At 30.9% G+C, this 26,147-nt stretch overlaps 1 protein-coding gene across 26 annotated transcripts in view; it reads right to left on the reverse strand.

The window, feature by feature from the left end:
* Nucleotides 1-1,345: 1,345 nt before the first annotated feature.
* Nucleotides 1,346-26,147, reverse strand: part of LOC106059418 (probable phosphorylase b kinase regulatory subunit alpha) — a 49,288-nt gene continuing 24,486 nt past the window's right edge. For 10 of the 26 annotated variants that reach the window (XM_056037676.1, XM_056037678.1, XM_056037677.1 and 7 more), the window contains 15 exons: nt 24,058-24,105; nt 21,493-21,567; nt 19,963-20,173; nt 19,227-19,305; nt 17,987-18,064; nt 17,800-17,876; nt 16,598-16,676; nt 16,061-16,190; nt 15,550-15,648; nt 14,812-14,835; nt 11,684-11,829; nt 8,158-8,331; nt 6,729-6,782; nt 5,298-5,507; nt 1,346-4,050 (listed from right to left, as the gene is read on the reverse strand). In XM_056037676.1, the coding sequence (XP_055893651.1) occupies nt 3,874-4,050; nt 5,298-5,507; nt 6,729-6,782; nt 8,158-8,331; nt 11,684-11,829; nt 14,812-14,835; nt 15,550-15,648; nt 16,061-16,190; nt 16,598-16,676; nt 17,800-17,876; nt 17,987-18,064; nt 19,227-19,305; nt 19,963-20,173; nt 21,493-21,567; nt 24,058-24,105 (1,661 nt within the window). In that variant the 3' untranslated portion in view covers nt 1,346-3,873. Of the gene's footprint in view, nt 4,051-5,297; nt 5,508-6,728; nt 6,783-8,157; nt 8,332-11,683; nt 11,830-12,943; nt 12,974-13,305; nt 13,401-14,811; nt 14,836-15,549; nt 15,649-16,060; nt 16,191-16,597; nt 16,677-17,799; nt 17,877-17,986; nt 18,065-19,226; nt 19,306-19,962; nt 20,174-21,492; nt 21,568-22,316; nt 22,427-23,820; nt 23,869-24,057; nt 24,106-25,150; nt 25,187-26,147 lie in introns of those variants that run through there. The other 16 variants (XM_056037687.1, XM_056037682.1, XM_056037690.1 and 13 more) reach the window with 11 other exon arrangements.

Below are 26,147 nucleotides of genomic sequence, written 5' to 3' on the forward strand. Positions count from 1 at the left end.
CCCCCTCCAATAAAAACTATATCGAAACTACAATTACCGAATTCCATGAGCGTATCACCCCCCCCCCCCACCACCACCAAAAAAAAATCAATCTTTGATCTGTTTTCCTATCAGTTGTTGGAAATCGTAAGTAAAGTAGGCCGTAAATTGATGAGAATTCAAGCCTCAGCCTAAAACTAAGCTAACTCGTCATTTGAGCTCAAACCCTACCCCAGAGTAAACATTTTACACACTGATCTGTTTTTCTACCGGTCGCTGGGTTCCATTAATAAAATCAAGGGTATAGCAGATTTGATAACCTATTTGACCTGCGATTTTTGTTAGAAGAATAGAATAATATTGTGCATTTGATCTGCATTTGTAAGTTCCAAATACAAGAAATAAGGCTTGGCGACGGGAATACAATCCGAACCTTGCTGGTTCACAGCGATCCTTATGCTTTGTCTGTGTGTGATACCACATCAGTTCTAATGACATACTTTGACTGTGCGTTATACCGTATCATTATACCGTTATACCGTATCTAATGACAGACCCAAAGCTTTGTCTGTATGTAATAAATCAGTTTGAGTGAAAGAACCTCAGCTGTGTGATAGGCCTACCACATCTGTTCTAATGACAGACCTTCAACTTTGTGAGTGATAACACATCTGTTCTAATGAAAAGACATGCCCCAACTTTGTGAGTGATACCACATCTGTTCTAATGACAGACCTTCAACTTTGTGAGTGATACCACATCTGTTCTAATGAAAAGACATGCCCCAACTTTTTGCGTGATACCACATTTGTTATCATGACAGACATTATGCTTTGTTTGTGCTGATGCCACATCTGTTCTAATGATAGACCTTAAGCCCTGTGATGCAATGTCATTTCCAGAGATAGACCTTCAGTTTTGTCTGTGCATGATGTCATGTCAAAAAGCAAATACTGTTTAAGAAATGTAATAGTATTTAATTTTGATTTCAACAATACGTGTATTTTGCTCATTTTTAGTTTGATTACTATTCCCTTACTTAATTCATTTCTTTATTGTAGATTGTGTCAACAACTGTACTACTAAGTGCACGAAACATTACTAGCAATGGACTAGAAAAAATATTTTTCTACCAAGTCTAAAAAAAAAAAAGGTTTTGTAGCATAACATTGCAAAGTTGAAGAAGCTTTGGACCCCTCAAATTATTTTTAAATATATAAAATTTGCAGATGCTATATGCAAGGAGACTTCGAAGGCTTTTTCCTTTTTTTTTTGTTTAAAGTGTGTAATATTGTAAACACACTCAAGCATGAAGACAACTGATGATGAGTCTTTCACAAAATGCAAATAACAAAGAAACATTGAATTCAAATAAAAAAAGATCTTTATTTGGGAACAGAAATAAGTCTCCTACAACACAAATTGTAATTTTGTCAAACAGAAATGGCTATGATAGAAATGAAGTATTCACATCTCAGAAATAGCATTTCAAAAAAAAATCCTCAAATATTGTTAAATATAAAAGTTTAAAGAAAACAAAATTTCAAGTCTTTTGATCCTAAGGATTTAGCCCTCAATATGTATACATGCAGGGCCGGATTTAAGGGAGGGCAGGCATGGTTACACCACAAAAGAGAAATATATCTGAATTTTGACGGTCAGAAACTTTTTTTTTTCCCGAACATTTTTTTCCTCATTTTTACAGCTAGTAAAAATGTCTTGATTAAAAGTGTATATGATTATGATTGCAGCATGCTTGGAATAATTAAATACAGTACAAGATTTACGACAGTGCGTCTACCAAGGGCCTTATCCCAGAAACTAAAAAATATAACTTTTTAAAACTAATATATGCTTTTTAAATATTTTTTTAAAAGGAAAGTGAGATTAAATTTATAGGAACTCAATTTCTTTCTTCTAAAATATAGCATGCTTTTAAATATAATCACTCACAAGTGGATCTTTATTAAAGCTTTAAAAAACTTGTAGGGGCCTCCACATAAATCCTGCCCCGGGGCCTCCACATTTTAAAATCTGGCCCTGTATACATGGCTTTCATGACCAAGTCATGTGCAAATCACATCAACATTAATCATTAGCTGACACACTGCAACTAATTGTTGCAAATTTATATACATCATTCAGACAAAACTTTTTCATGTTCATTTTAATTATATAAAAAAATCCAACAATAACATTCATCTGCTCAAACATACTGACAGGACATCTGATGTCAGGTTGAAATTATTTTATATTTTATACATTTGATGCAACTCCATTTGAAAAAAAATAGACATTTTCTCTTGTTGTTATTGAAAATAATTTTTCAATACAATATTTACAAAAGTTGAAATAAAACCTTAAGTATAATAACTTATTAAAATACACAAGGCCTGTCACTTAAATTTAGCTAAATGTTTGACTTTTAACGCTGATATATTTATTTTTTGTGTGTGTGACCACTTATATAAAAAAGTGTATTCTTTACAAACAAATCATCACAGAGCGTTCACGGCATTGGAAAAAGTTGAACATTTAACCTGAAATTTCCACCAGAAGTTAAAAATAAAATTCTCAGTTGCAAACAATTACATCTTGTAGTTCTTTGTCGTTTGTCTATTGTATTATAAATATTGGAAGCAATGGCATTCAGGATGACACATGAAATGAAAGGACTATTTGCACTTGGGGATTGGTGACATAGACTCACAGATTGGTGAAAGCATTATTTAAAGGTACTTTCTAATACTTTTAATTGAATAGGATTGAAGAATATGTTAATCTTTTAATCTGATCTTAATAAAATATATCTTAGACAAAAATATACGTTAAATACAGATTTTGAAAATGGAAATCTAATCTGGTACTATTGTTATTCATATTAATGAATATGAATTTATTTAACTAATTGGCAAAATTTTATAGAAAATTATACGATTTTATATTCGGATTTACATTTTTCAAATGATTATAATAGACACAAAACATTTTTATATTTTAATTACATATTATCCTAATGTTATTACTGTAAGCTACACTTACATCTAAATAATAAAATTGTATTATAAAAGCTTAAAGTGTGTTAACTTTGGATTTTAAAAAATTTAACGTTCTCTGCATCTTTATCTTATAAATAAGTTATTCCTTCAAAAAAGAAGATAAAAAAAGTAGACCTTAAATCCTGAAAATGAAAAACATTTGGAAGGAATTTTTATATGATATTTATGTAAAAACTGTAATTAAAACAAGCTGATATGGGTTGCTATCACTATAATTTTGCCATATGTCACTTGTAATTTTTAAAATTTTTCACATGAGCACTGTTAATCTAGAATAAACACGAAAGTTCAATGTGTCTGGCAGAACAAGGATTTTAGACTTAAAAAAAAAAAGGTTCTTGAGTTCAACAAGTTGGTAAAAAAACAAAACAAAAACAACAACAACAGTGATATAAATAAATACAAACATCTCAAAAATAAGGTTCAGTTAATGGGCTAAGGAATGAATGACTCAAAAAAGTGCCTTCACAATTAATGAGTGAAATGATCATGAAGTTTTATATCAAAAACTGAAATTCATAGGAGTCTCAGGTTTTACTACCAGTGCAAACATGGTGATGTGCAAAAAGCGTTTCGTTGCAATTACAAAAGCATTTGCTTTAGGGGATAAAAAATCTGCAAATTATTTGTCTTCAATCAGCACACACTTACAATGAATGCTCATACACAAACTGGAAAAGTTTTGATCAACATCAAAGGGGTATAACCAATGGAAACATTCTGATACCATGGGCCACAAATTTGGGGGGAAAATTAACACACAAGGAAAAAAAAAGAGAAAAAAAAAAGACCTCATTAAAATAAATCACAAATGGAGTATTTTTTCTCATTTTTTTTATGAGATTGTACACTCTACTGCATTGTCTGTGCCAACTGGCAGATTAATGATATTCACCAATGCGCGACACATATATGCCATTGAACCAAACCGTCCACTTGGAGCACTGTCATAAAAATATAAAGATATATTGGCAGCGCCCATTGCTTTGTCAATTACTTCTGGTGTCATTTTCTGAAAAACAAAAATTAGCCAAAAAAAAAAATTAATTTTTTAAATAAAAAAATATTGCTTTAAAGTATATGGGTTAGCTAGTGTAAAGCAGTGCATCACACACATGTATACTAAACTCAAGAGAATGTATAAGTTGAGTGCTATCTCTGTATTCAACATTTAGGTTATTACAACATTTAAAGTAGTAGTAACTGTTAAGGATGCCTGTTCCAAAACACAGTCCTTACTTAGCTGTCAAAAAAGAATGTTGTTGGGGCACAAAACTATGAAATAAAAAAACAAACAATGCCATCATTTTGTCTAAATGAAGATATGACAATATTAGCAGTTCCCTAGATTTATCAAAAAAGGTTAACCCTAAAAAAATATAATTTAACACTACTTAGCGAATGATGGAGAACTCAACCATAAAGGACTGCTAAAAAATGTCCTAGAAGACTAGAAGAATTCAATAACATTACTAAATAAGAGAGACAAATATAGATATCCTTAAGTTTTTCTGTAAAAAAAAAAAAATTAAAAAAAGAACCAAACTCCTGTGATGAGACTAATAAGCAAGAAATGTTTCCACTTTTTCTTTATCCTTTTTTATGTTGGACAGTTCAGACCAGTAATGCCTTATCTGAAATGAACCGTGCAGTGGTTTCCAGATTAGGCAGTTCTCCATATAGTTTTTCTTCAATAGAGCCTGTTCCCTACCTGCATGGTGGGATTTCACTGGCAGGATGTCACATCTATAAGAATCATTTCTGAACTCAAGCAAAGATGAAGTTGTGTGTCAATGTGTTATGTGCCTGGAGGCCTAGTGACTCTGCCTTTTCTTTCTAGGTGTGCTCCATATGCCTTTGATCATCCAAGATCATCAGCAAAGGTAACAGTTGTTTAACTTCAGAGTTCTCTCCTAGATCAATTGCTATCCATAGTAAAAGAGCTTCATCTACCACTTATTATAATTAAATTCTTGCTACTTAGCAGATATTTGATAAAAAGATTGTTAAGCGACCTGTACTTGTTTAGCAACTGAACTCGCTTCTTGCAATAATTTCCCTGGAGATATTTGAAGTGAAAATCCTAACCACTGGAAATCTCCACCTTATCCTCCATGACTGCAAACCAGTTGGTCTGCAGCTGTTTATTTGATATTCACAGATTAACCTTATATCTAAGTTTTTTTCCCCCCTATCCGCCACTTAGAGGACTGCTAGGTAGAAGATTTTTCCACTTATAATTAAATTCTTACTACTTACCAGATCTTTGATAAAAAGATTGTTAGCCTCATGTACTATTTTATCCACTTCTATTTCCAGAGAACTTAGGTTAACCCGTTTATTATCATACTCCACAAGCATTGTTAGCACCATCATGGCTTCCACCATCAGCTGGCGATATTCAGGTTGAGGAATTCGATTTAACACCATCTCCACTTGAAGAGCAAATTTGAATTCACCTTTGGTCATCTGAGAAAAAACAATTTGTTGTTTGTTTGTTTTTTACTTTGAATTATTTTAATTATCTCAACAACTGTAAAAAGTCACACAAAATTTTTTTTGGAGATTTTTAATTTTATTTAGTTGCTAAGCATATTTGTAAAAGTTGTTTAGAGTTATTGAATATATTAACTAAGAACTAGCAGCAAAATAAATATGTTTTAACCTGGAAGTCATTTAAACATTAAGCTGATTGTTTAAAACTTTAGTCAGGTAGATTTTACTATAAAGCAATGTCTTTAATTCAAGATTAAGGACGAGTGCAGTTTTTCACATAACCACAAAAACCCAGTTGTGACCTGGATATTTTGCTACAACTAATGCTTAGAAAGCTGTTGTCTCTGGGGGCTATGTTGAAATTTTAATATAAGTATTACATTAACCAGGTATTAGAAATACTTTATAGGGGTCAAGTTTAGTTCCAAGGGAATACTTTAGACAGGTCAATTTTACGTTATTTTAATACAATAGTTGAAGGCTGAAGGCATTTTTCATTTAAACATCAGATGTTAAATATTTGTTCAACAATTAGTTGACCTGCTCTGAAGCCTGCCTGTTCTTCAGAAATGACCTCCTCTGCTTTTCTCTTAAGTCTGTTGAGAATTATTCTTAGCATTACTTGCTCAGATGACTGATCAGACTTTTGATGACTGATCAGACTTATTATCTACATTTTTTTTTCTTGGGCAGTGGAATAATGTTTAATTGTTCCTTATTTTCTTGCAGATTGTCCTAAAACAGTTATATGTGAGGCACCATGTTTTAAAAGTTCAGAGGATAATGTTATCAATTCCAAGAGAATTGCTACCTTTAAGTTTTTAATTTGACTATAGTTGGAATTTATCTCAAAGTTATAGAGATCTTTAAAATAGAAAAGAGAAAAAAAATTTCAGCTAAGCATCCGATGTCATGAGCAAACTGGAAAATCTGGAATTTTAAAATTCACTGTCTAAAGTCATTCTTCAAGGTACAGTTGAGGAAGCACGAAGAAAGGGTCATTCAATGAAAAGCTGGCTGGACAATGTAAAAGAATGGACCGGCCTCTCTCTTGATATCCTGCTAAGAACAGCTACTGACCAGAAAAAATGAAGGCATTTAGTTATCCAAACTGTCACAGCACTCCTACGACCAAAGTCAAGGGACAAATGATAATTATTTGATGCAATGTGCAAAGCCAGTCGAAAAACTTACTTCTCTTGTCAGGGTACTTGGTAAAGCATTACCTTTGATCAACAAACCTCGGCACTGTGAAGATTAGAAACATTGATAAATTAAATTGGTTAGACATTTTCTTTTTACACAAAAAGAGTAAGGTTTCAACAAGTAACTTGTTTATAAAACCAGTGATTCATAATACTGTTATTTAAACAAAGGCCAAGTACTCATTATATATGGGTTAAAATAGAACAAAATTTTGGTAAAAACTTTGACCTTTAGCTCTACATTCAGTCCATGGACACATACACAAAATTTTTAGTTATCAGCCACCAACTACTGTCTTTTGCTTTTATTTGTTATTAAAAAGGTTTATGAACTAGGGCTGCTTATTGATAGAAAACTTTACTGCCAAGCCAAATGTCTTGAATTTAAATTCTGGTAATAAACAGTAAAGGACATCCCAGAAGACATTTAACTGTAATAATAAAAAAACTTTACTAAAAAATAGGGATTAATCATAATTAATTAATGAGAACACTGTCTTTGAGATTAAAGGGAAACTTCGATGGTTTTGACAATTTTTGATATAACATGTGTTTTGATTTACAGATAATGAATATATTATTCTTTTTTTTAATTTTCAATAATAACTTAGTAATTGATTTTTTTCTGATGTAATTTTATGCGCATTCGAAACGATCAGATTTTCCACCGGGTTTCTATGTGACGTCACACAAACCTATAAATTTATTATTAATATAACGGAAAACCATACAGTAAAGTTTACATTTTCGTAAAAGAAATATATCTTCATCTATGTAGTTAGATCTAGATCTTGTAAGCAAAGAAAAAAATATGTGTTAAAAGTAGATTTACATTCTTGACTATCCACGGCAGTGTGTATTTTCTTGCCTGACCACTCAACGCGCAACAAACACTATTGTTTGGTTGTCTTGTCATGACTGACTACATGTAGTCTAGACTAGCCTTACACTGACCAGTTTGTTTGAATCAGTCAGACACACGATCTATTAACTTCTTGGGACAGGGAGAGGCTTAGATGAAAAAGTTATTTTATTCTCGAGTTGGTTATCCTAACGCTTTTAGATCGATCTATCGTCGGAGTTTCGAATATACAATGACATCTCAGAAAATACATTTTTAACAACTAGGTGAATCACATAGTTTGTTGTTTTAAAATGGCAGGGATGTTGAATAAATTCAAATATAAAGAACTATTTTTTCTTTGTTCTTGTCTTGAACATTACAAAGTCTAGGAAACAAGATATATGAAAATACAAAGAGCTAGTGCCTTTTTTCCCCCCCTTTAATATTGAGACTAGACAAATCATTAGTTTATTATCCTTATTTAACTAGAAATTAAAATCCCATCCCCCCAAAATTGTAAGAAAGAAAAAGAGCAATAAATGATTATTAAAAAAACAAATAAGATGATGCTGACCCTCGTTAGAAGTTCCCAGAGGTGAGGGTAAAACCCAAGTGGTACTCGGTTAAGTGAGCCATCCAGACGGCGTCTACGCAGCCACTGTCCTTGACGATCAGCAATTTCTTCTTGATTCTGCTGTTCTTGTGAGATCACCAAATGGGTATTTATGACAGGCAAGTCCGAGATTATCTAAGAAAAAGTACAAGAGCAATAAGCATGCATTGTATCCTCAGATATGATACAAAACTTAAAACTATCATTTTACAATTCAAATTTATTTCAAACGTGTTTAATTGCTTAAACTTTATTCCAATTAACAAAAAAAAAATCCTTTTAAAAGAAAAGAAAATGAGAGACTGCAATAAACATATTCAAGATGGAATAACTTCTTTAAGATAGACAAACTTCACTGTTACATTTCATATGATTTTTCTTTATAAAATATGACTTGGTTGTAATGAGAAGCAAAGAAATCATTCAATTCAGCAACAAATAAATTACAAGGTTACTTAAACAATAGTTGCTTATAATGTTAATAGACCCCAAATTACTATTCTCTATGAATATATATTGTGACAAATAATTGTCAACAGACAGTTTAAAATGTTTTTAATGATCAATTATTATTCAACAAGAAAAAATAAAAAAAAAAAACTGTCAAAAAAAAAAAAAATCAAAATGAAAAATAAGGTCATATGATTTAAAAAAAAGAATCCTGCAATTTTTTTTTTTGAGATTTAAAATCAAATTTATTATTTTAAAATAATTAACTTGTATATAAAGCCTATTATAATATAAGTAATTAAAAGTAAGATATGTATTCTTGAAATTGAAAGTAACTTACTCTTATTGAGGCTCAAATAATATTACTAAATAATGTGGACAATACAAGTATATTAAAGGAACATTTGGATTTTATCCCTCCTCCCCCTTGTAACAAATCGTAACAAAATCTGAAACCCCCTCCCATAGAGTAACATAACAAGAAAATTTAAATTTTATTTTACAAAAGATTTATATTAATTATCATTTTTCATCATGGTATCTATAGAAATAATGGTAATAGTATCGACTTCTATCTGCGCTATAATGTAGTATTCAGTTTTACCCCAATACTGTACAATGTACATATACATGGGGCATGCACCAGAAAAACCCATGGAGTTGAAAAAAAGACGAGGTATTTTTTAATTAATATTTTTTGAAAACCAGTGGTATAGCCATCTGGCAAAAGTTAAAGGACCACTGTAACTTTTAATATAATAATTTAAATTTACAAAGCACTGTTAACAAATATTATTTAGGCCTGGGGCGCTGTGATAATATAACAATTTAATATTGTTTTTTATTGTTTTTTTAAAATGTAACAAATCTTCAGACCCACCCTGAAACAAATTTGTATACCCCCCTCCCCAACTTAGACATTACGTAATATCTCTTAAGAACATATTAAGTTATATTTAAAAAATAAAAATGTGCGTACAAAATGTTCATCATGATACTAATAATCTACACTTAGGACAAGTGTTATAATATTTTTATCATTTACAAATTTTATTCAAATAAACAAAACTAATTCCTGCTTTAAACAAAAGTGAATAATTCCTTTAAAAAATAATGAATAGCTACTGGCAACCTCCACATAAGGACAGGGTTTTGGAATCATAGCCCTAAAAACTACAAAACCTGACAGTTGAACTTATTGGATAAAAGTATTACATTCCATTATATAAAAGGAAAACAAAATGAAAGATAAAAAAAAATCAAACAGGTGAATAGATTAGTTATAGAGTTAAAAAGGCAAGCGACAAAGAATGGGCCAGAAGGAATACAATTAGTACAAAGCCTTTTTTTTTTTTGTTAGTTTTTAATATGAATCTCAGCTCAGGATGGCTGCCTGGTCGTGCGGTTTGCGCGCTGAACTGTCATTCGGATTTATCAACGGTCGAGGGTTCAAACCCTGCCCGCTCCCATCCCCCGTTGTCCTGCAGAAGGTTTGGACTAGGAAGTAAACTATCTTCAACTCTGAAGGAACATCCAAAACATGTAAAACATTTTACAAACATTTTTCTATATCTGTTGGGAAAAGGGAAAGTGACTTGTCTATGTGTATGACATTAACTGTGGGTCATAGACAAAGATGGAGGTGCGGTTGCTGAGCGGTAAAGCGCTTGGCTTCCAAACCTGGACCGGGGTTCGAATCCTGGTGAAGACTGGGATTTTTTTATTTCGGGATCTTCAAGCACCTCTGAGTCCACCCAGCTCTAATGGGTACCTGACATTAGTTGGGGAAAAGTAAAGGCGGCTGATTGTTGTGCTGGCCACATGACATCATCGTTAACAGTAGGCCACAAAAACAGATGACCTTTACATCATCTGTCCTATAGACCACAAGGTCTGAAAGGGGAACTTTACTTTTTTTTTCTATAGACAAAGATGGCCCCTCACCTCATGGACCTCCAGGTCTTCAAGAGGCATGAAGTAATATATGATTAACATATTTAACTGACAGAAAGAGGGAAGAACCAGGTGAAAAATCATGAAGCAAAGGTAATTGAAATTTTCACAGTGGCTAAATCATTAAGTTTGAGTGTTAGAAGAGTAACATAATGACATTGACATCACCGAGGACTATTATGATAAATATAAATCTTCTTTGCTTAACAGTTTTCAAAGTCATTTATACCAACTAAGGAAGGCCAGTCAAAATTTGTGTTATTGCAGAAGAATCTTCATGGCCAACCCACTAGTACAGTGCACAATGAAGATAGTAAGGCAAGATATAACAATTTCTATCATGAAATATATATATATATATATAATAAAATCTATGTGTAAAATAACAAATTATTTCCTTTCATTCAATGCAGCTTTCAAAAAGTGTGGAAAAAGTAATGTAGTTTCATGTCAAAGAAAAGAAGAAATCTGCTGGAATAAGATCTAGTACTCAAGATGTACAAATCTCTAAAAACAAATTATTGCTAGAAAAAACACTTTTTTTTCTGAAATTATTTAAACTAACATGATGAAATAGAAATATGGAGTTTCTTCTAATAGTTCAGACATGGAAGCCAATGATAAAACACTTTAGCAAGAAATTCATTTCATGAGATCAAAATTTAGAGTATGGTCTAATCCATTAGCACTAGATTTATAGCTATTCCTCCCTGACATATACATTAAATGCAAGGAAGGCAACTCACTTATCAAGCCAACATGCAAGGAAGGCAACTCACTTTTCAAGCCAACATGCAAAAAATAAATAGAAAAACAAAATACAACAATATTTAACCTCAATTCAATCAAATGTTAATTTCAATTGCAATGCAGCATTGTGTGAGTAGTGTGCTCACTTATGTATTTATTTCATTGTTAACTTTCATTGCTGCATGGGTCAGTCCATGCTATTGTGATAGACTTAATTAAGAAATAAAGAATAGAAATGTTAACAACCAAAATGAAAACAAAGAAAAAGTTTAAATCCACATGAATCGACTCTTGGTAGAGCACAAGGCAAGTTATTTGCTCTTTTATCACTAACCAGTTGCCTAAATGAAATCAGTTTGTTGAAGATTGCAGCCAATGGATTAGTGACAAAAGAGCTTTGACGTAGCTCACTTACTAATGTACTTTTGCTTCTAGATTTCAAATCCAGGATTTTTTCACCCAGCATGGTATCACTAATACCTGGTATAAATTAGTGAGCAATACATAATAGTAACAAAAAGGATGAAAACAAAAAGAAACAAATATCTGTTATTGGCTCACAAGAAGTGAACATCTAACTAAAAGTAGAAAAATGTAGAGGAAAAAGGGTGCTAAAGATAAGTTATTTTGTTTTTTTAGATTTAATTGACTTTATATATAAATGTTGTAATATATATAAAGGTTAATACACATTTTTAAAGGGTATTTTTTTTTAAACTTGTCGTAATTCCATTCCTAGTTTTAATCTAATTATTAGTTGCATTATTTTTACCTAACAAATCTAGAATAGAACTAGCTTCAAGAAAAATACATAAAATTGGCACAACATTTAAAAAAAAACCCAACTAACTCTTGTATAGCACATATTTCAATCCATAGCATGGTGTGCTAAGGTCCAGTCTCTTCTATGGATTGGGAACGGGGGTTCTATGCTGCCTTTAGGCACAACTCAGCTCAAGTTGGGATTCAAACTCAAGACCCCTTTTATGTCACTTAGCCACATATCCCATTTTTAAACTGGATTATAAATTCCATTTTCATGTTGTAATGGAATAATTGAATGAGCATCCGACTTGTACACAACAAGAGTGCTCTGTATTCCTAACTGATAACCTACTTATTCAGCCCATCAAAACCAATACTTTGCTGAACCAACTTTGCATAGCATAGAGACAAACTGATGGGGATTTGAAAAGCCAAAACAACTCCAATGTGTACAAATAAAAAGAACACAGAACACTACACTCGAGCTATCACAGAACTAGTCATATCGCTATCAAGACAAATATGTGTCCGCCAAGAATAATCATAAATAACAGTGCAAGTAATAAAAAAAAAAAATCAAATGTAGCATTCTAAAAAGGGAACAAAAGAAAAGCAGACCATGCCAAGAAGCACAATGATCACATTAGCATTAAAACTAAAAATGCAAACATGGTTAAAACTTAATTTAGGCATGCAAAGAAGTTAAATAGAGGCAAGTGATGTGTTAGGAAATGATGAAAATGAGGAAACACAGAAAAGTGTTAAGTATACTTTGATATTGGGTTACAGGATCAACCAAAAGCTTCCTAACTAGATACCAAACTAATACTACCATTTTTATACTTCAAGTACTTACAGACTGTAATCCACAAGGTGAAAGTAATGATTTAAAAAAAAGAAAAGAAAAAAAAAACAGTTGTTACCAATATTCATTTTATAGCAAAGTTTTCAGAAATTACAAGAAAATAATAAGGAGTCTTGCAATGTTTAATATTAAATAACACTCATAAGTGAGTTACTCAAGAGAATATCTTTATTTATAAAGTTTGAGTTAAAAATAGACTTCCTGTTTTTTACATTTCAAACATTATAACCTCATAGAATTATACTTTTTTTTTTATGAAGAGAGCTTTATGAATACAAAAACTGCTGCCATATGTGCAAAGTTTCATATCACTAGGAATTCCAAACCTTATTTCTGCAGCTCAGCCGTGCAAAACGTGATGTCTCATTCTTTGAATGGAGACTTTTAACTGACAGTTTGGTCTCGGCAAACTCACAAGGTACTGGAGAAAGATGCGTGAAGAGGCATACCAATTTAAAGTATTAAACAGTTGTTAGAGAAAAAAGAAAAAAAACACAATTTGACACATTTAGAGCGGATACCAGATTTGTTAGTGGCCACAAATAAAGAATTTAAGTTGCTATGAAATAGGTCAAAGATAAAAACAGTGGACTTTTGAGGGTTGAATAGAAATATTTTAAATCACAACAACACAATGCATGGTTTAAAAATCTAAACTATGAAAAGAACATTTAGAAGAAGGCAATTTATTTAAGGTCTTCCAAAAAAATAAAAATAAAGTCAAATATAAAGCTGTATTATTGACTTATTCAAACGTTTCTTAACCATTACACTGGTATTAATAGTTCTATGAAAGTTGTCTGAAAAAAACAACAACAATTCCTTAAAGTGCCCTTATTTAATTTGTGTAGTTTCTATGATAAAATCCATATGAATTGTGGAATACGGTGTTAGACCTACAAAAAAAACCTGTCACCTGACAATAATATACTCCCACATCTATTTCTTTGTAAGCTTATAAGCATGTATCTTGAACAAATCTGTTACATTTTTACTGAAGAGGGTTTATAAGTTTATGAACAAGTTATTTACAGAAACCCTCAGAAGAAGCTTGAAAGCATTACCAATGGGAATCGATGCAACCAACTGAGACTACTGACAAACTGGAAAGATATCAATAGCTACACTCAAAGTATGATGACAACTTTGACATTTACTTATGAGATGTACTTGCTCATAATTGGGATGAATTAGATTTGACATATGCTACTTTTCATGGTAACATTAAACATGTTATGCATTGCAGTCAATGAAAAATGATTATTGCCCAGAAATTATAGTAATAATTCCTTCATGAAATGCATCCTGTTCTTTTTATGGATTTCTGGCCAAAGGCTGACAGCTTTCAAAATGTGCATTTCATCTTACTTAACCTTAATTAATTAGCATATTTAAACAACCTTTTCAAAAAAAAAAAAAAAAAAAGGATGGTAGAAAAAAATATTTTTTGAACTTAAATATCAGAAAACAATTATTTAAGTAGGAGATATCCATTAAGTAGCAAATTTTGTTTTCTTGTATGTGACTTTTAGTTCTACAAAACTTTTGAAATAAGTCATTCAAAATATTTTTTTGCAGAGAAGAAATATATTGACATGCAATCAAAAATGTTTTAGCATGCAACCAAAAAAAATGGGGGAGGGGTTTGTATAGACTTAATGAACCAAAAAGTTAAAACTACAAAGCAAATTTTCTAGCATCTCATGTTAACACATAAATATAACATGTATTTATTATAATAAATCAAACAAACAAAAAAGATTTTAGACAATCAAAGCAAAAAACAAAACAAAACAGAAAGCTAGTTTAATGAATGAAATTAAATGATCTACCTGCTGTCATTGACCTATCTATAACTGAAAAAATTATATGCACAAAACTTTGAAAGTTTAATAAGACAGATTCATTTAATGGTTGTAAATTGTAGTAACTAAATTTAAAGCCAGTTTGTTTTAAAGCAAATGTTTTTGTTAAATTAAAAAACAGAACTAATAAAATTAGCACTAACAATCCATTACCACAAAAATATGTTAAAACAATAGAATTAAGCTTCTCCAGTAAATAATGAATTCTCTAATATTATTTTCTTGGAAACTAAATATTTGTTTCTAATGCAAATAAAAACGTAAATTAAACAAAAATACATGCTATATATATATTTTTGAGCAATACTAATTAGCATATAAAAACACCAGAAAATAATTTGAATGGCAGACAAATATTTGTGAGCAAGTAAGAACATCGCTCTGCTAAACACTTCTGTTCTCTTTTGCTCTCATCACATTCACTTCTAAACACTAAGATTTAAAATTACAGTCAAACCTGGGAACAGAAAACAACTTGATAACTTTGTATTAACAGCGACTGTTAAGCTCATCTTCAGGATCAGGTTCATCGCAATGTTTTTGAGCATAATAATTGTTTGTTTCTTCTCCATATACGAATGAATTACTATGTGTTTACCAACTGACCATCTTAAAAGTAAGACGTTAACCTCGCATTCGAATTTGTCTTCCAGTTATAGTTCACAGATATATTGAAACAAATCTATGATTAAGAATAGAACTCACCACTGTTGATGACAAACTCCTTGCCACTAAGAATGTGATGCAACAACGTTTTCATCTCAAATGGACTAAGATTCAAAAGATGATCTGAAGCTTCTTCCCCTAAAAGTTAATTGATATTTTTTATATTGATATTATTGATATTTTTCTCTTTTGAGGTTTCAACAACAACTCACCACTTTCCTTATGTTAGACTTCACAATAGTAACTACTTAGCTGCATACGAAAGTGTATTTTCAACAATTTCAAGTTAAATAATACAAATGATACATTGGATCCAGTCAAATGAAACAATCTAAACAATCTGTATCAACACAATAAAGCTGTACATTTCTAAGTTTATTATGAATACTTTTCTGTTCTTTAATAACCTCATCTGAGTTAATTAAAAAGATTTAATGAAATTCTCTTTGCATTTTCTAAAAGTGAAGAATATTTTATAATTTTCCCAGTTCACCAATCTTACACTTCTTTTATTGATTCTTTAGTGTTTATTAAGTAAAACTCCACTCACCAGAACACTGCAATGTTCTAGAAAGTTCTGAAGCCATGACCTGTATAATAAGCCCAACTCTCAACCTGAGCATTTCATCAAATAACTGAGGCTCTGTCCTTATGAACATGGCAAGGTAGACTAGAATTTCCTGAAGAGACAGACAAATTACATAATCAACATAATGTAATTTTAAGGGCTGAAATAATGTAAACTTAACTAAAAATTAAATCAAGTAGACTCTGCATTTACAAGGACAGTTGACACTTGAACAGAAAAATTTCAGCAATAAAAGACATCATTACACTAACAAGTTCACTAAAGGAAAGCTTTACAGCAATTACAAATACTTACTGTGAGCCATGGAAAAACATAAACTGAATGCCAAATATTTGAGAATGAATATTGATCTTTCAATGAGTAACATGTATGCCCCCTCCAAAAAAGCAAAAGCATTAAAAAATGTGATGTGACATTTAGGGACAACTTTCATAGCTACACAGTTTCTAACTGTTGCAAATGTTTTGGTAAGGAAGAAGTCAAGCAGCCTTTACTTACTTGAGTGAGGGAAGCTGTACTATGATCCTCACCACAAGCCTCATAAATGATGGCAGCCAACTCATCTGGTGGTAATGGACTGAACACACAAAATAAGATTGCACAAAAAATAGAACATATGTATATGTCATTTTCAAATAAGAAAACAACTTTATTTAAATTAAAAAAAAACACAATTTAATAATGACTTATGTTATGTGATATACAAACAAACTGTCAAACATTTGCTGTTAAACTATGTAACATCTTGGTGGTAATGCTTTCTTTTAAGATGTTGCAGTATTTATGGGAACTTAAGCTAGTCTCACCCATTTAATAACCAACAGTGGACAAGTGCTATCCCATACACAACTACTATTTGAACTGAATGGAATCAGTAGTATTTTTAAACCCTAAAGAAACTGTAACATTTAGATATTTTGAGTTGATACAGAGTGACTTGTATGATGTCATTAATATGTTTCAAAATAAATTTTCTGCTAACCAGGGGATAATCAAGATAGCCATTTGTTGTTCATTGTAGAGGTAGTTGATTTTATAAATATAATACCCTGAGAGTGATATTGTTTCTGTGTGACAATAGTTTGAGAATAGTGTATTGAATATATATATACATATATATTTATATATATATATATATATATATATATATATATATATATATATATATATATATATATATATATTATCCATATTTCTAGATTCATGTTTTTGATAAGGACAGATATTAACTTATTGAATAAATATTATTTGTGTGTAGGACGTAACGAGTTTGTTATTCTATGAAGTGACTGAAACATAAGTTGGAGAAAGTACATAAAATATAATACAGAAAGATTGTAATAATAATTATAAGAAGACCATCTTGTGACAGAAACAAAACCCACATCTCTACTATTATTTCAACCCATGATATTGGCATTGGAAGCTAAGTGCTCAATTACTTTGGACAACTAAAATAAGTCTTATAGCGTAGCCTGAGAAAAAAAAATATAGTACCAATACTTTAGTTAGTGATGAATATATTTTCTCTTTTTTCCCCAAATGTTTGACCCTCATCCTGAACCTTTCAAAAATAATTTTTTTTTCTTCTAAATTTCCACTTTCTTATCATTGGCAAGTTACTTCCCAGCCCTCACTTTTTTCTTGACTTCTTGAAAATGAGGTTAATATTGTGTTTCCACCTTTAACTAACAACTCACCTTGTGATAGTAGTTTCATGATCAGGCGGCAAGCCTACAGATAACTGTTTCTGTCTTACCAACAAATCTGTGGCAGCCTAGGAAAGCATATACACCTTTTCAAAAACAAAGTCTGCACTATAAGAGGAGAGTTATTAAATGTAGTATCTTCTGAACTACTTGTCATTAAATACAAAATTCATCTCACCAATGCCAAGTCTTCAACTCTTTTCCTCAACATGCCAGCTGTGTGTCTGACTAGCCACCATTGTTTCCAATGACCTGCCTGTATCACAAGAATAGCAGTGGTATCAAAGTAAAGCCAAATTTAACATAGTTAGTTAGTCTAGGGGCATGGTGGTAAAGAGCTAGGCTTCCAAATCAAGGGGTCTAGGGTTCATATCTCAGTGAAGACTGGGATTTTGGATTTCATGATTTCTTAGGATGCCAGAGTCCACTCAACTCCAATAGGTACATGACATTAGTTAAGAAAAGTAAAGGAAGTTGTTCAATGTGCTGGTCACATGACACCCTCATTAACTGTCAGCCATTAAAACAGATGATTTTTACATCATCTGCCCTTACATAGCAAGGTCAGAAAAGGGTACTTTAATTCTTTTACTTATAGTTAGTCTAACTATAGCAGGCACACCTCAAATTCTAAGTACTACACCATTAAACACAAATTCTAAGTACTACACCATTAAACACAAATTCTAAGTACTACACCATTAAACACAAATTCTAAGTACTACACCATTAAACACAAATTGTAAGTACTACACCATTAAACACAAATTCTAAGTACTACACCATTAAACACAAATTCTAAGTACTACACCATTAAACACAAATTCTAAGTACTACACCATTAAACACAAATTCTAAGTACTACACCATTAAACACAAATTCTAAGTACTACACCATTAAACACAAATTCTAAGTACTACACCATTAAACACTAATTCTAAGTACTACACCATTAAACACAAATTCTAAGTACTACACCATTAAACACAAATTCTAAGTACTACACCATTAAACAGACATAAAAATTATTAAAATAAAAATGAAAATCTGATGATGACTGGGTTAAGAGTTTTATGTGAAGTAGTACCCTTACATTCATCTTTTTATGAATAATACATTTCACTAAGACGTTTGAATGTCATGCTGTCCACATATTATACTCAAAGCTTATCACATGCACCTCTTCCATTTTTTCTTCTCCTGTTAATATAACAGTGTTATCATGTATCTTTTAATTATGAACTTTTTCCAGCCTTTGGTTTCCTTAATTGTATTATTGCTTTGACAAGTTTTAGTGCTTGCCTACCTTCCACTACAATTTTGGATAGAATGGAAACAAGGGAGTTCAATCAGTAATGTACACTTTATTTGATATCAAACACCAGACTATGTTTATCAATGTAATGTATCTGAATACCTTTTCATAAAGCTCCACCAGCAACTCTTTCACTGGAACTTTTCTGTTTTCTTCAATGTGAGTATCAAACTCAGGACCTCTGGAACAAACAAACAATTCTAATTTTTAAAGATCCTTAGAAACCTAGATAGTACAGAGCCTTTCTAGTCATGTGTAAAAAGCTTTTTATAATTTTTCTTTTTATTCCCAGACTTAATACTTCTAGGCAAAGCAATGATACAAATCAAAACTTGAAACATAAATTTGAAGCTTTTAATGCTGAAACATATTATGAATAAACATGGACATAATATCAGCACTAAGGTACCAAGGTTATTAAGAGAAGAAGACAAAGAAAATATGCCTAAATACAGATTAGCCCTGAGGAGGGCCCGAAAATGCACACTAATTACATATATATATGGGTATCCTTTATTTAGATGTTAAATAACATCCTTCAGTTTCCCAATTTTATTAGTGCTTTGACACTACTTATGACAGCATTCAGTGCTTGCCCCCTTCTAAAATTTAAACTATGAAAACCATAGCTTTAAAAAAAAATGTGGACAATCAGTTATACACTTTATTTTCTACTAGTACACAACACATAGTGTATCACCTTTTCATAAAGGCATGTATTTTGACAGTAATGTCTCCCAGAATAGAGTCGTTCAGTCACATAAAAACTTTCTCTATGATTCTATGACTGAAAAAGGTCTTAGATAAGATTAGATTACATCGGATAGGATAGATGTACCTTGTCATAAAAAGATAGTGGATTATGTCTGCCTGCTCCTGAAGGTTGGCTGTCTGTTTCAGCTGTTCAATCAGCTCTGTGATGTCTGTGTCCTCACTCTCTGTCACAGACTTCAGGTTCTTCCTGGCAGACTTTGGAGAAGTGTGTGGACTAGGCTGAACTGACAAAGAGTCTGATTCATCCCTCAGATGATGAGGCAATGGCTGGACAACTAAATATACACAAAGCATAAGACAGATACATTTCTGGTTTAGATATTGTTTTGTATACTTGTTATAAAGTCTCAATAAATAATGAAACAGAACAATTTAGATTATTTTATCTCAATTAACAAATGAATAAAAAACTGATAACTAATTATATTTACAATGCTTAAGTAAATTACTAAAACAAATTATTGTCTCAGTATATAAAATGTATTCTAAAAACTCAGAATAATAAACAATAAAAAAAATTGATAACTAAAAGTGCTTTATAAAATTACAAGTTAAATGTATTGACTTTACTTTAAATGAATCAATGGGTAGAAATAAAAGCCTATATTTCTATAGTTTAAATAAGCATCTTACAAATGATTTTCAAGAAATGAAATAAGGATGATTAAGAAAAAAGTTATTTCACATTTGACAAGACAGTGTGCTCTGTAGATCAAGCGTCTGTTTTTCTTTAGTTTTATTATTAATCAGTGGAATAAAAAAATTATGTTAAATCTTAAGTATTTATAACTTTTGAAAAGTCTTATTTCATTTCATATTTTTTTTATCTGATTGCTAATGCAATTAAAAATTCTTTTTATAATGTATAGATCTAATTAAATTAAGAATTCTGTCCTTGAAATATAACAAAAGACAAATAATAGGACAAGAAAATTCTACTAATTCCTATGTAGAAATAAAATGAATTAGGGCCTCAGACAATGTTGAAAGCTAGAAGAGTAGAAAAGAAACACAAGTTTAAAGAAAATACATTAAAAATGATAAATATACTTTGTCATTCCATTTCTAAAACTCAAAGATAATTTTTAAACACCAATTAAACCAATATAAAACTGTAGATTAGATTGAAATGACTAGTAAGAAACAGTATCGCTTTAAAACACAATAAAGCAATAAAGTGCAAAGTAGTGCAAGATGAGAGAACTCTACTCTGTGATTTATTTTATTTATATTTCATAATAATCTATTGTACTGTAAAATCATATTTCTAATATAGCATAATATTATGTATCTATTATAATTTATTTCATTAAATTTTACATTTGTTCCTCCCACCAAAGTTAACTGCTTTGATAATGGAAAAGATTTGCCGAATTTTAATAACCTAACCCAATCCAGATGTAAGAAGCAAGGGCAGTGTAAAAAAAAAAAGTTCTGTCCAAAGCTAAATATAAATGTGAAGGCTAAAGTGCATATCAAAGTAAGATGAGGAATTATAGGAATGCAGACCAGAATGAGATCTTTACAAACAAAAAAAAAGGGGAAAGAAATTCAAGTCTAAAGTAGCTCTGAGTGAGAGTAGGTCAAAAAGTACCAGAATCATTCAATGCAACAATATCTGAGTTGGATGGTGAAGATGTTACACACATAGGCTTACTTTCACAGTCACCTGTGTAATGTCAAATCAGAAACATGAAGCGATGCAAAAACAAAAAAAACAAAAACAACACCTCATGCTCTATTTATAGGCAAGAAAAATAAATAGCAAAGGATCTATAACTACGAAAGTTTAAATGCAAGAAAATATAACTATCAAGTTTAAGGATACCTTCTGAAATATAAAGCTGTTAAGTTATTAGTTTTTAGAAAATGTCAAGAATGTTGGGAAAATATTATTTTTTTTTACAGTGAACTAATTTGTGTGTAGATTAAGAAGAAAGTAATTGGTAGATTGAAAGGATGATTGATACTAATTGTAATAGCTCAAACAAATGTTATATCTACTTCTAAAGAACAAATGTTAGACATGGACCATTACCACACAAAAAGTATAAAAAAGTAAAACGTGCAATAAAGTTAGTCTTTGAAGTATGGGGTGAAGTGTAGCAGTAATAAACTAACATTTGCTGTTGTTTTCATTCAAACAAAAAGATGCAAAACCCATTGAAGACAAAGACAAACAAAATAAGTTAAAAACAAAAGGGGGAGTACTGATGTCATTCTTTAAAAAAAAAAAACAAAAAAAAAAAAAAACTAGTAAACTACAAGCAAACATAAATAGTTGATCATGCAAAGAGACAACATCCAGCCAGACAGCAGAAACCACTAGAGCATCCAAATGTTACTGGGCTGTATCTGCACTACTATTACATCTGTTTATGTCTTTTGATTCTTATAAGTTTGTTTCAATAAAGTTACCATGATCATAATTAAAATGACAGGATGTTGGGCTTTCAGGAGAGCTGCTAGGCCCAGTGCTGTAACTGCTTTGTCGGCTGTAAGGACTGGTTGCAGATCCATGTCCTGACCCAATGTGGTCGTAAGCATTTTGGAGGGGAGGCAAGTAAAGATAATTATAGATAGCATTGGTATAATGTCAATTTTATGATAAAAGAGATCAAAGCTTTTCACTGAAATTGAAGTAAATATACAAGTAACATCTCACAAAATGACATACACATTTATTTTTAAATTACTTCTGTATAGAACATGCAACTACGCCGTGGCCCAACATCTTTTGTGTATCTGTCTGGAAAGAGGGTTTCCATGCTGCCTTTAAGTGCTCAGCAAACACAGCTCAAGTGGGAATTTGAACTCAAGCCACCTTTCTAGGTAGCCAAGCAGGGTATGCCACTCAGCCATCCCAGCAAAGCAAAATGTGTGTTTGTAGTGCATGTAGATATTTAGTCTTGAATGTGACAGTCAAAAACAACATGCACATTGTTTAGTACAATCAAATGACATTGAGAGTTTTTGCATAAATTAACTTCATTTTGATATCTGGCTTCCCCTCGTACACAATTAATTCTATGCATGTACACAATTCAAGGAAACTCAATAAGTATTAGAATACATAAACATATAACTTCCTGGAGACCTTTAGAATTCTAAGATAAGAAATGCTATGTTAAAGTCAATAGAAATGACAACTTAAACGTACACAATGTGAACCCATTCAAAGACCAAGGTGTAAAACTACCATGTCAAACATTAAAGATAACCAAAACTAGATAGAATTTTGAGGCATTCTATTAAATTGTTGTCAAATAGAAACTAGAGAGTTTTGAAAACTTCAAGTTACAATATTCTCATAATAGTGCGTGTAGCTTACACAATTACATAGAATTTTCTTATTGCTAAATGACAAAAAACTGCCTTTATCATTATAATTATTGAACAATAAAAAGATTAAGTATTTAGCACACACAAATATAGGCATGTTTAGAATCATCAAAAGAGAAAGGTATATAATACAACATTTCTTAAGGAAAATTAATTTCACAGTTCAAAAGGTCAAAACAAAGTAAGTTTAAACTTTAAAAAAATTAAAGTCACATCCTTTTCATTCTTGAAACTCAGAGTTAGGTAAAATAAAATTTCATATGTATTGCAATTTGTATCACCTCCTAAAATGTTTACTTTAAAGAAACAAAACAAAAAAAAATTATTTTGAAACTTTTGACAATGTAGACTTAGATAATTACATTTATTTTTATTTTGTAATATAACTATTAATTGGCTTAGAAAATCTACTGAGTAATTTTCAAACTTAAATCAGTTTCATCTTTCATTTCTTGAAAAATTTAATGAATAAGTTAATGATGGAATGGAAATGAACAATTAAAAATTGGAAAGTTTTGGTTGTGTCATTTAGATTTTAACTTCCGAGCTCCAAGAAAGAAAAGAATAGGTCCTAATTTACCATGGTCAGTTGGAGGTTGAAATATACATTCAGAGGAAAGACATCGCTCTGCGTTACACAAGATAAGTTTTTTTTTATTTGCAATACTATAAAGTGCCTATATCTTAATACTAGGATAAAGTACATTTGTACAATATATGGTGCAATTAATTTGACTACAACAATCACAACAGTGTGAATGGACGTCAATGACATAGACAAAAATACAACAATAACAACAACAAAATACAAACCAACCTTCATTATCACGCTCATTTTTGTCATTCAGGGTCTCATCATAATCCACTGTATTTAGAGATGTAGCAAACAATTTGGGTTACATTTTGGTTTTATATTGGAGTCTTATACAAAATAATCCTAAAGCTTAAAGGATATGTGATAATTTATTAGTAGGTCATATGGACATTTCTTTTGAGATTGTCGATTTAAATAAAAGTGATGGTGTGAGATTCAAAAAGACAAAAATTAATCTAAAAATCTTAAGATGGGCCAGAAACTTCAGTTTTATTTCACAATTACTGAATTTTACATATTATTCGCCTAATTCAAGTTTTAAATATTAACTTTGAAATATACACATTAACACTTTCTTAAAGGCCAAAATGATTTATAAAACAAATATAGTAATTAATATAACATTTCAAATTTCAATCGTATAACATTAAAAAACAAAACATTTGAGTTGGAACAAAAAAAAAAATTTGTTTATTTCTCAATGATTTTATTTTTTAAGTTCTGATAAATAAAAGATGTAAAGAAGTTGTAATCTTCACTATAACTTCTCTTTTATTGATAGATTGTAAAAACAAAATTTTCATGTTGACATTTAAAAGCATGTTTAGAATTCTATTCTATAACTCCATGTGAAACTTGTAAAAGATTGTATGCCACTTGGGTGCTAAACTTGAAGGAATAGTATCTAACCCCCCACCCCACACACACATTTCTATATGATGATATTTTTAGTGGTATTTGATTCTTTACAAGCTATAGATATTACTTTACTGAGACCCTGAACTTTCTTTTATTCAATTATATTTTGTCAATGTCTATATCATAATGAAGTGTTTAAACAAAATAGAACAACAAGCTACTAACTGAAAGTGCTAAGTTCCAGTAAAAAATAAATAATAGCAATGACTATAAAGTATTAAATTATGCTGCATTAAAAAAAAAAGACAGTTTAAAGATTTTGACAATTTTGTTAATAATGAGTCACAAAAAATGTTTTTAACGAAATATAACTCAAAAAAAAAAAGAAAAAAGAGAATAAACTTGAAAAACTATGAACACAAAGTGAATAACAATGTGTGAACACTTTGAAGGTAACCTGTGTGACTATGTCTTTTTCTGAAGAAGCCAAACCCTATTCAAACATAATCATAAACAAAGTTTGTCATGTATCCTTAACAATCATTCAACTGAATTTATGATATCCTGAAAGTCCATACTAAACTGAATATTTAAAACATTTTTTTTTGCAGCCATTGTGGAAAGTCTAAGGGGCCTCTCAAATTTCCTCATATGTGTACCTAAATTAAGAAGAAAAAAAAACAAACTCCCACATGTTTCAATAAAGTTGTTGATGTCATAAAAATGTTGGTTTTCTTCACATTTCTTTGAATATCATCAGATAACTGGAATGTGCTGATGTGACTGACTGCTTCACCCTGTCCATACATCCTTGTTGTATTCTCAAGTAAGTTTCATCAACATCAAGAACATCATACATTTTTTCTTTTGAAAGTATAATATGAAAAAATGAAAACCCTCTTTGAAAAATGTGTTTCCCAGTTTAAATGAAGGCATTCCACCATCTTAGGGTTGATCCAAGTTCTACTTTGAAAGATGTAGATACTATTATCATTTACAAATGTTCAACTAGGAAACACTGAAGGTTTATCCATTGCTTAGAACAGTGATGCCCAACTTTTGTTCAGGCCACATTACCATGAAAATCATCAAGTCCAATAGAACCGAGCCTATGCAGTTTCACTATGCCTTCTGCGCTGACATTGCGATGGACCGGATATAGAACCATGTCATAGGCCGGATGTAGGCTGCAGTTTAGGCATCACTGGCTTGGATAACTATGAACACTTCTGAGCACAGTGTAATTAGAATAAATCAACATGACCCATTGTAAGTCAGTCAGAGTATAAATATCTAAAGACAAAACTTATAAAACGATTTCTTATAAAATATTATTCTAGCAATTCATATGAATATTATTACATTAAGTCTATAGATCATGTCATTCAATGAAATTATTACATGATTCTAAACAATACAACAGATTTTAAAAAATGAAGATTTCAACAGCTCAC

This window comes from Biomphalaria glabrata, chromosome 8 (assembly GCF_947242115.1).
Source record: "Biomphalaria glabrata chromosome 8, xgBioGlab47.1, whole genome shotgun sequence".
Classification (NCBI taxonomy): Eukaryota; Metazoa; Mollusca; class Gastropoda; family Planorbidae; genus Biomphalaria; species Biomphalaria glabrata.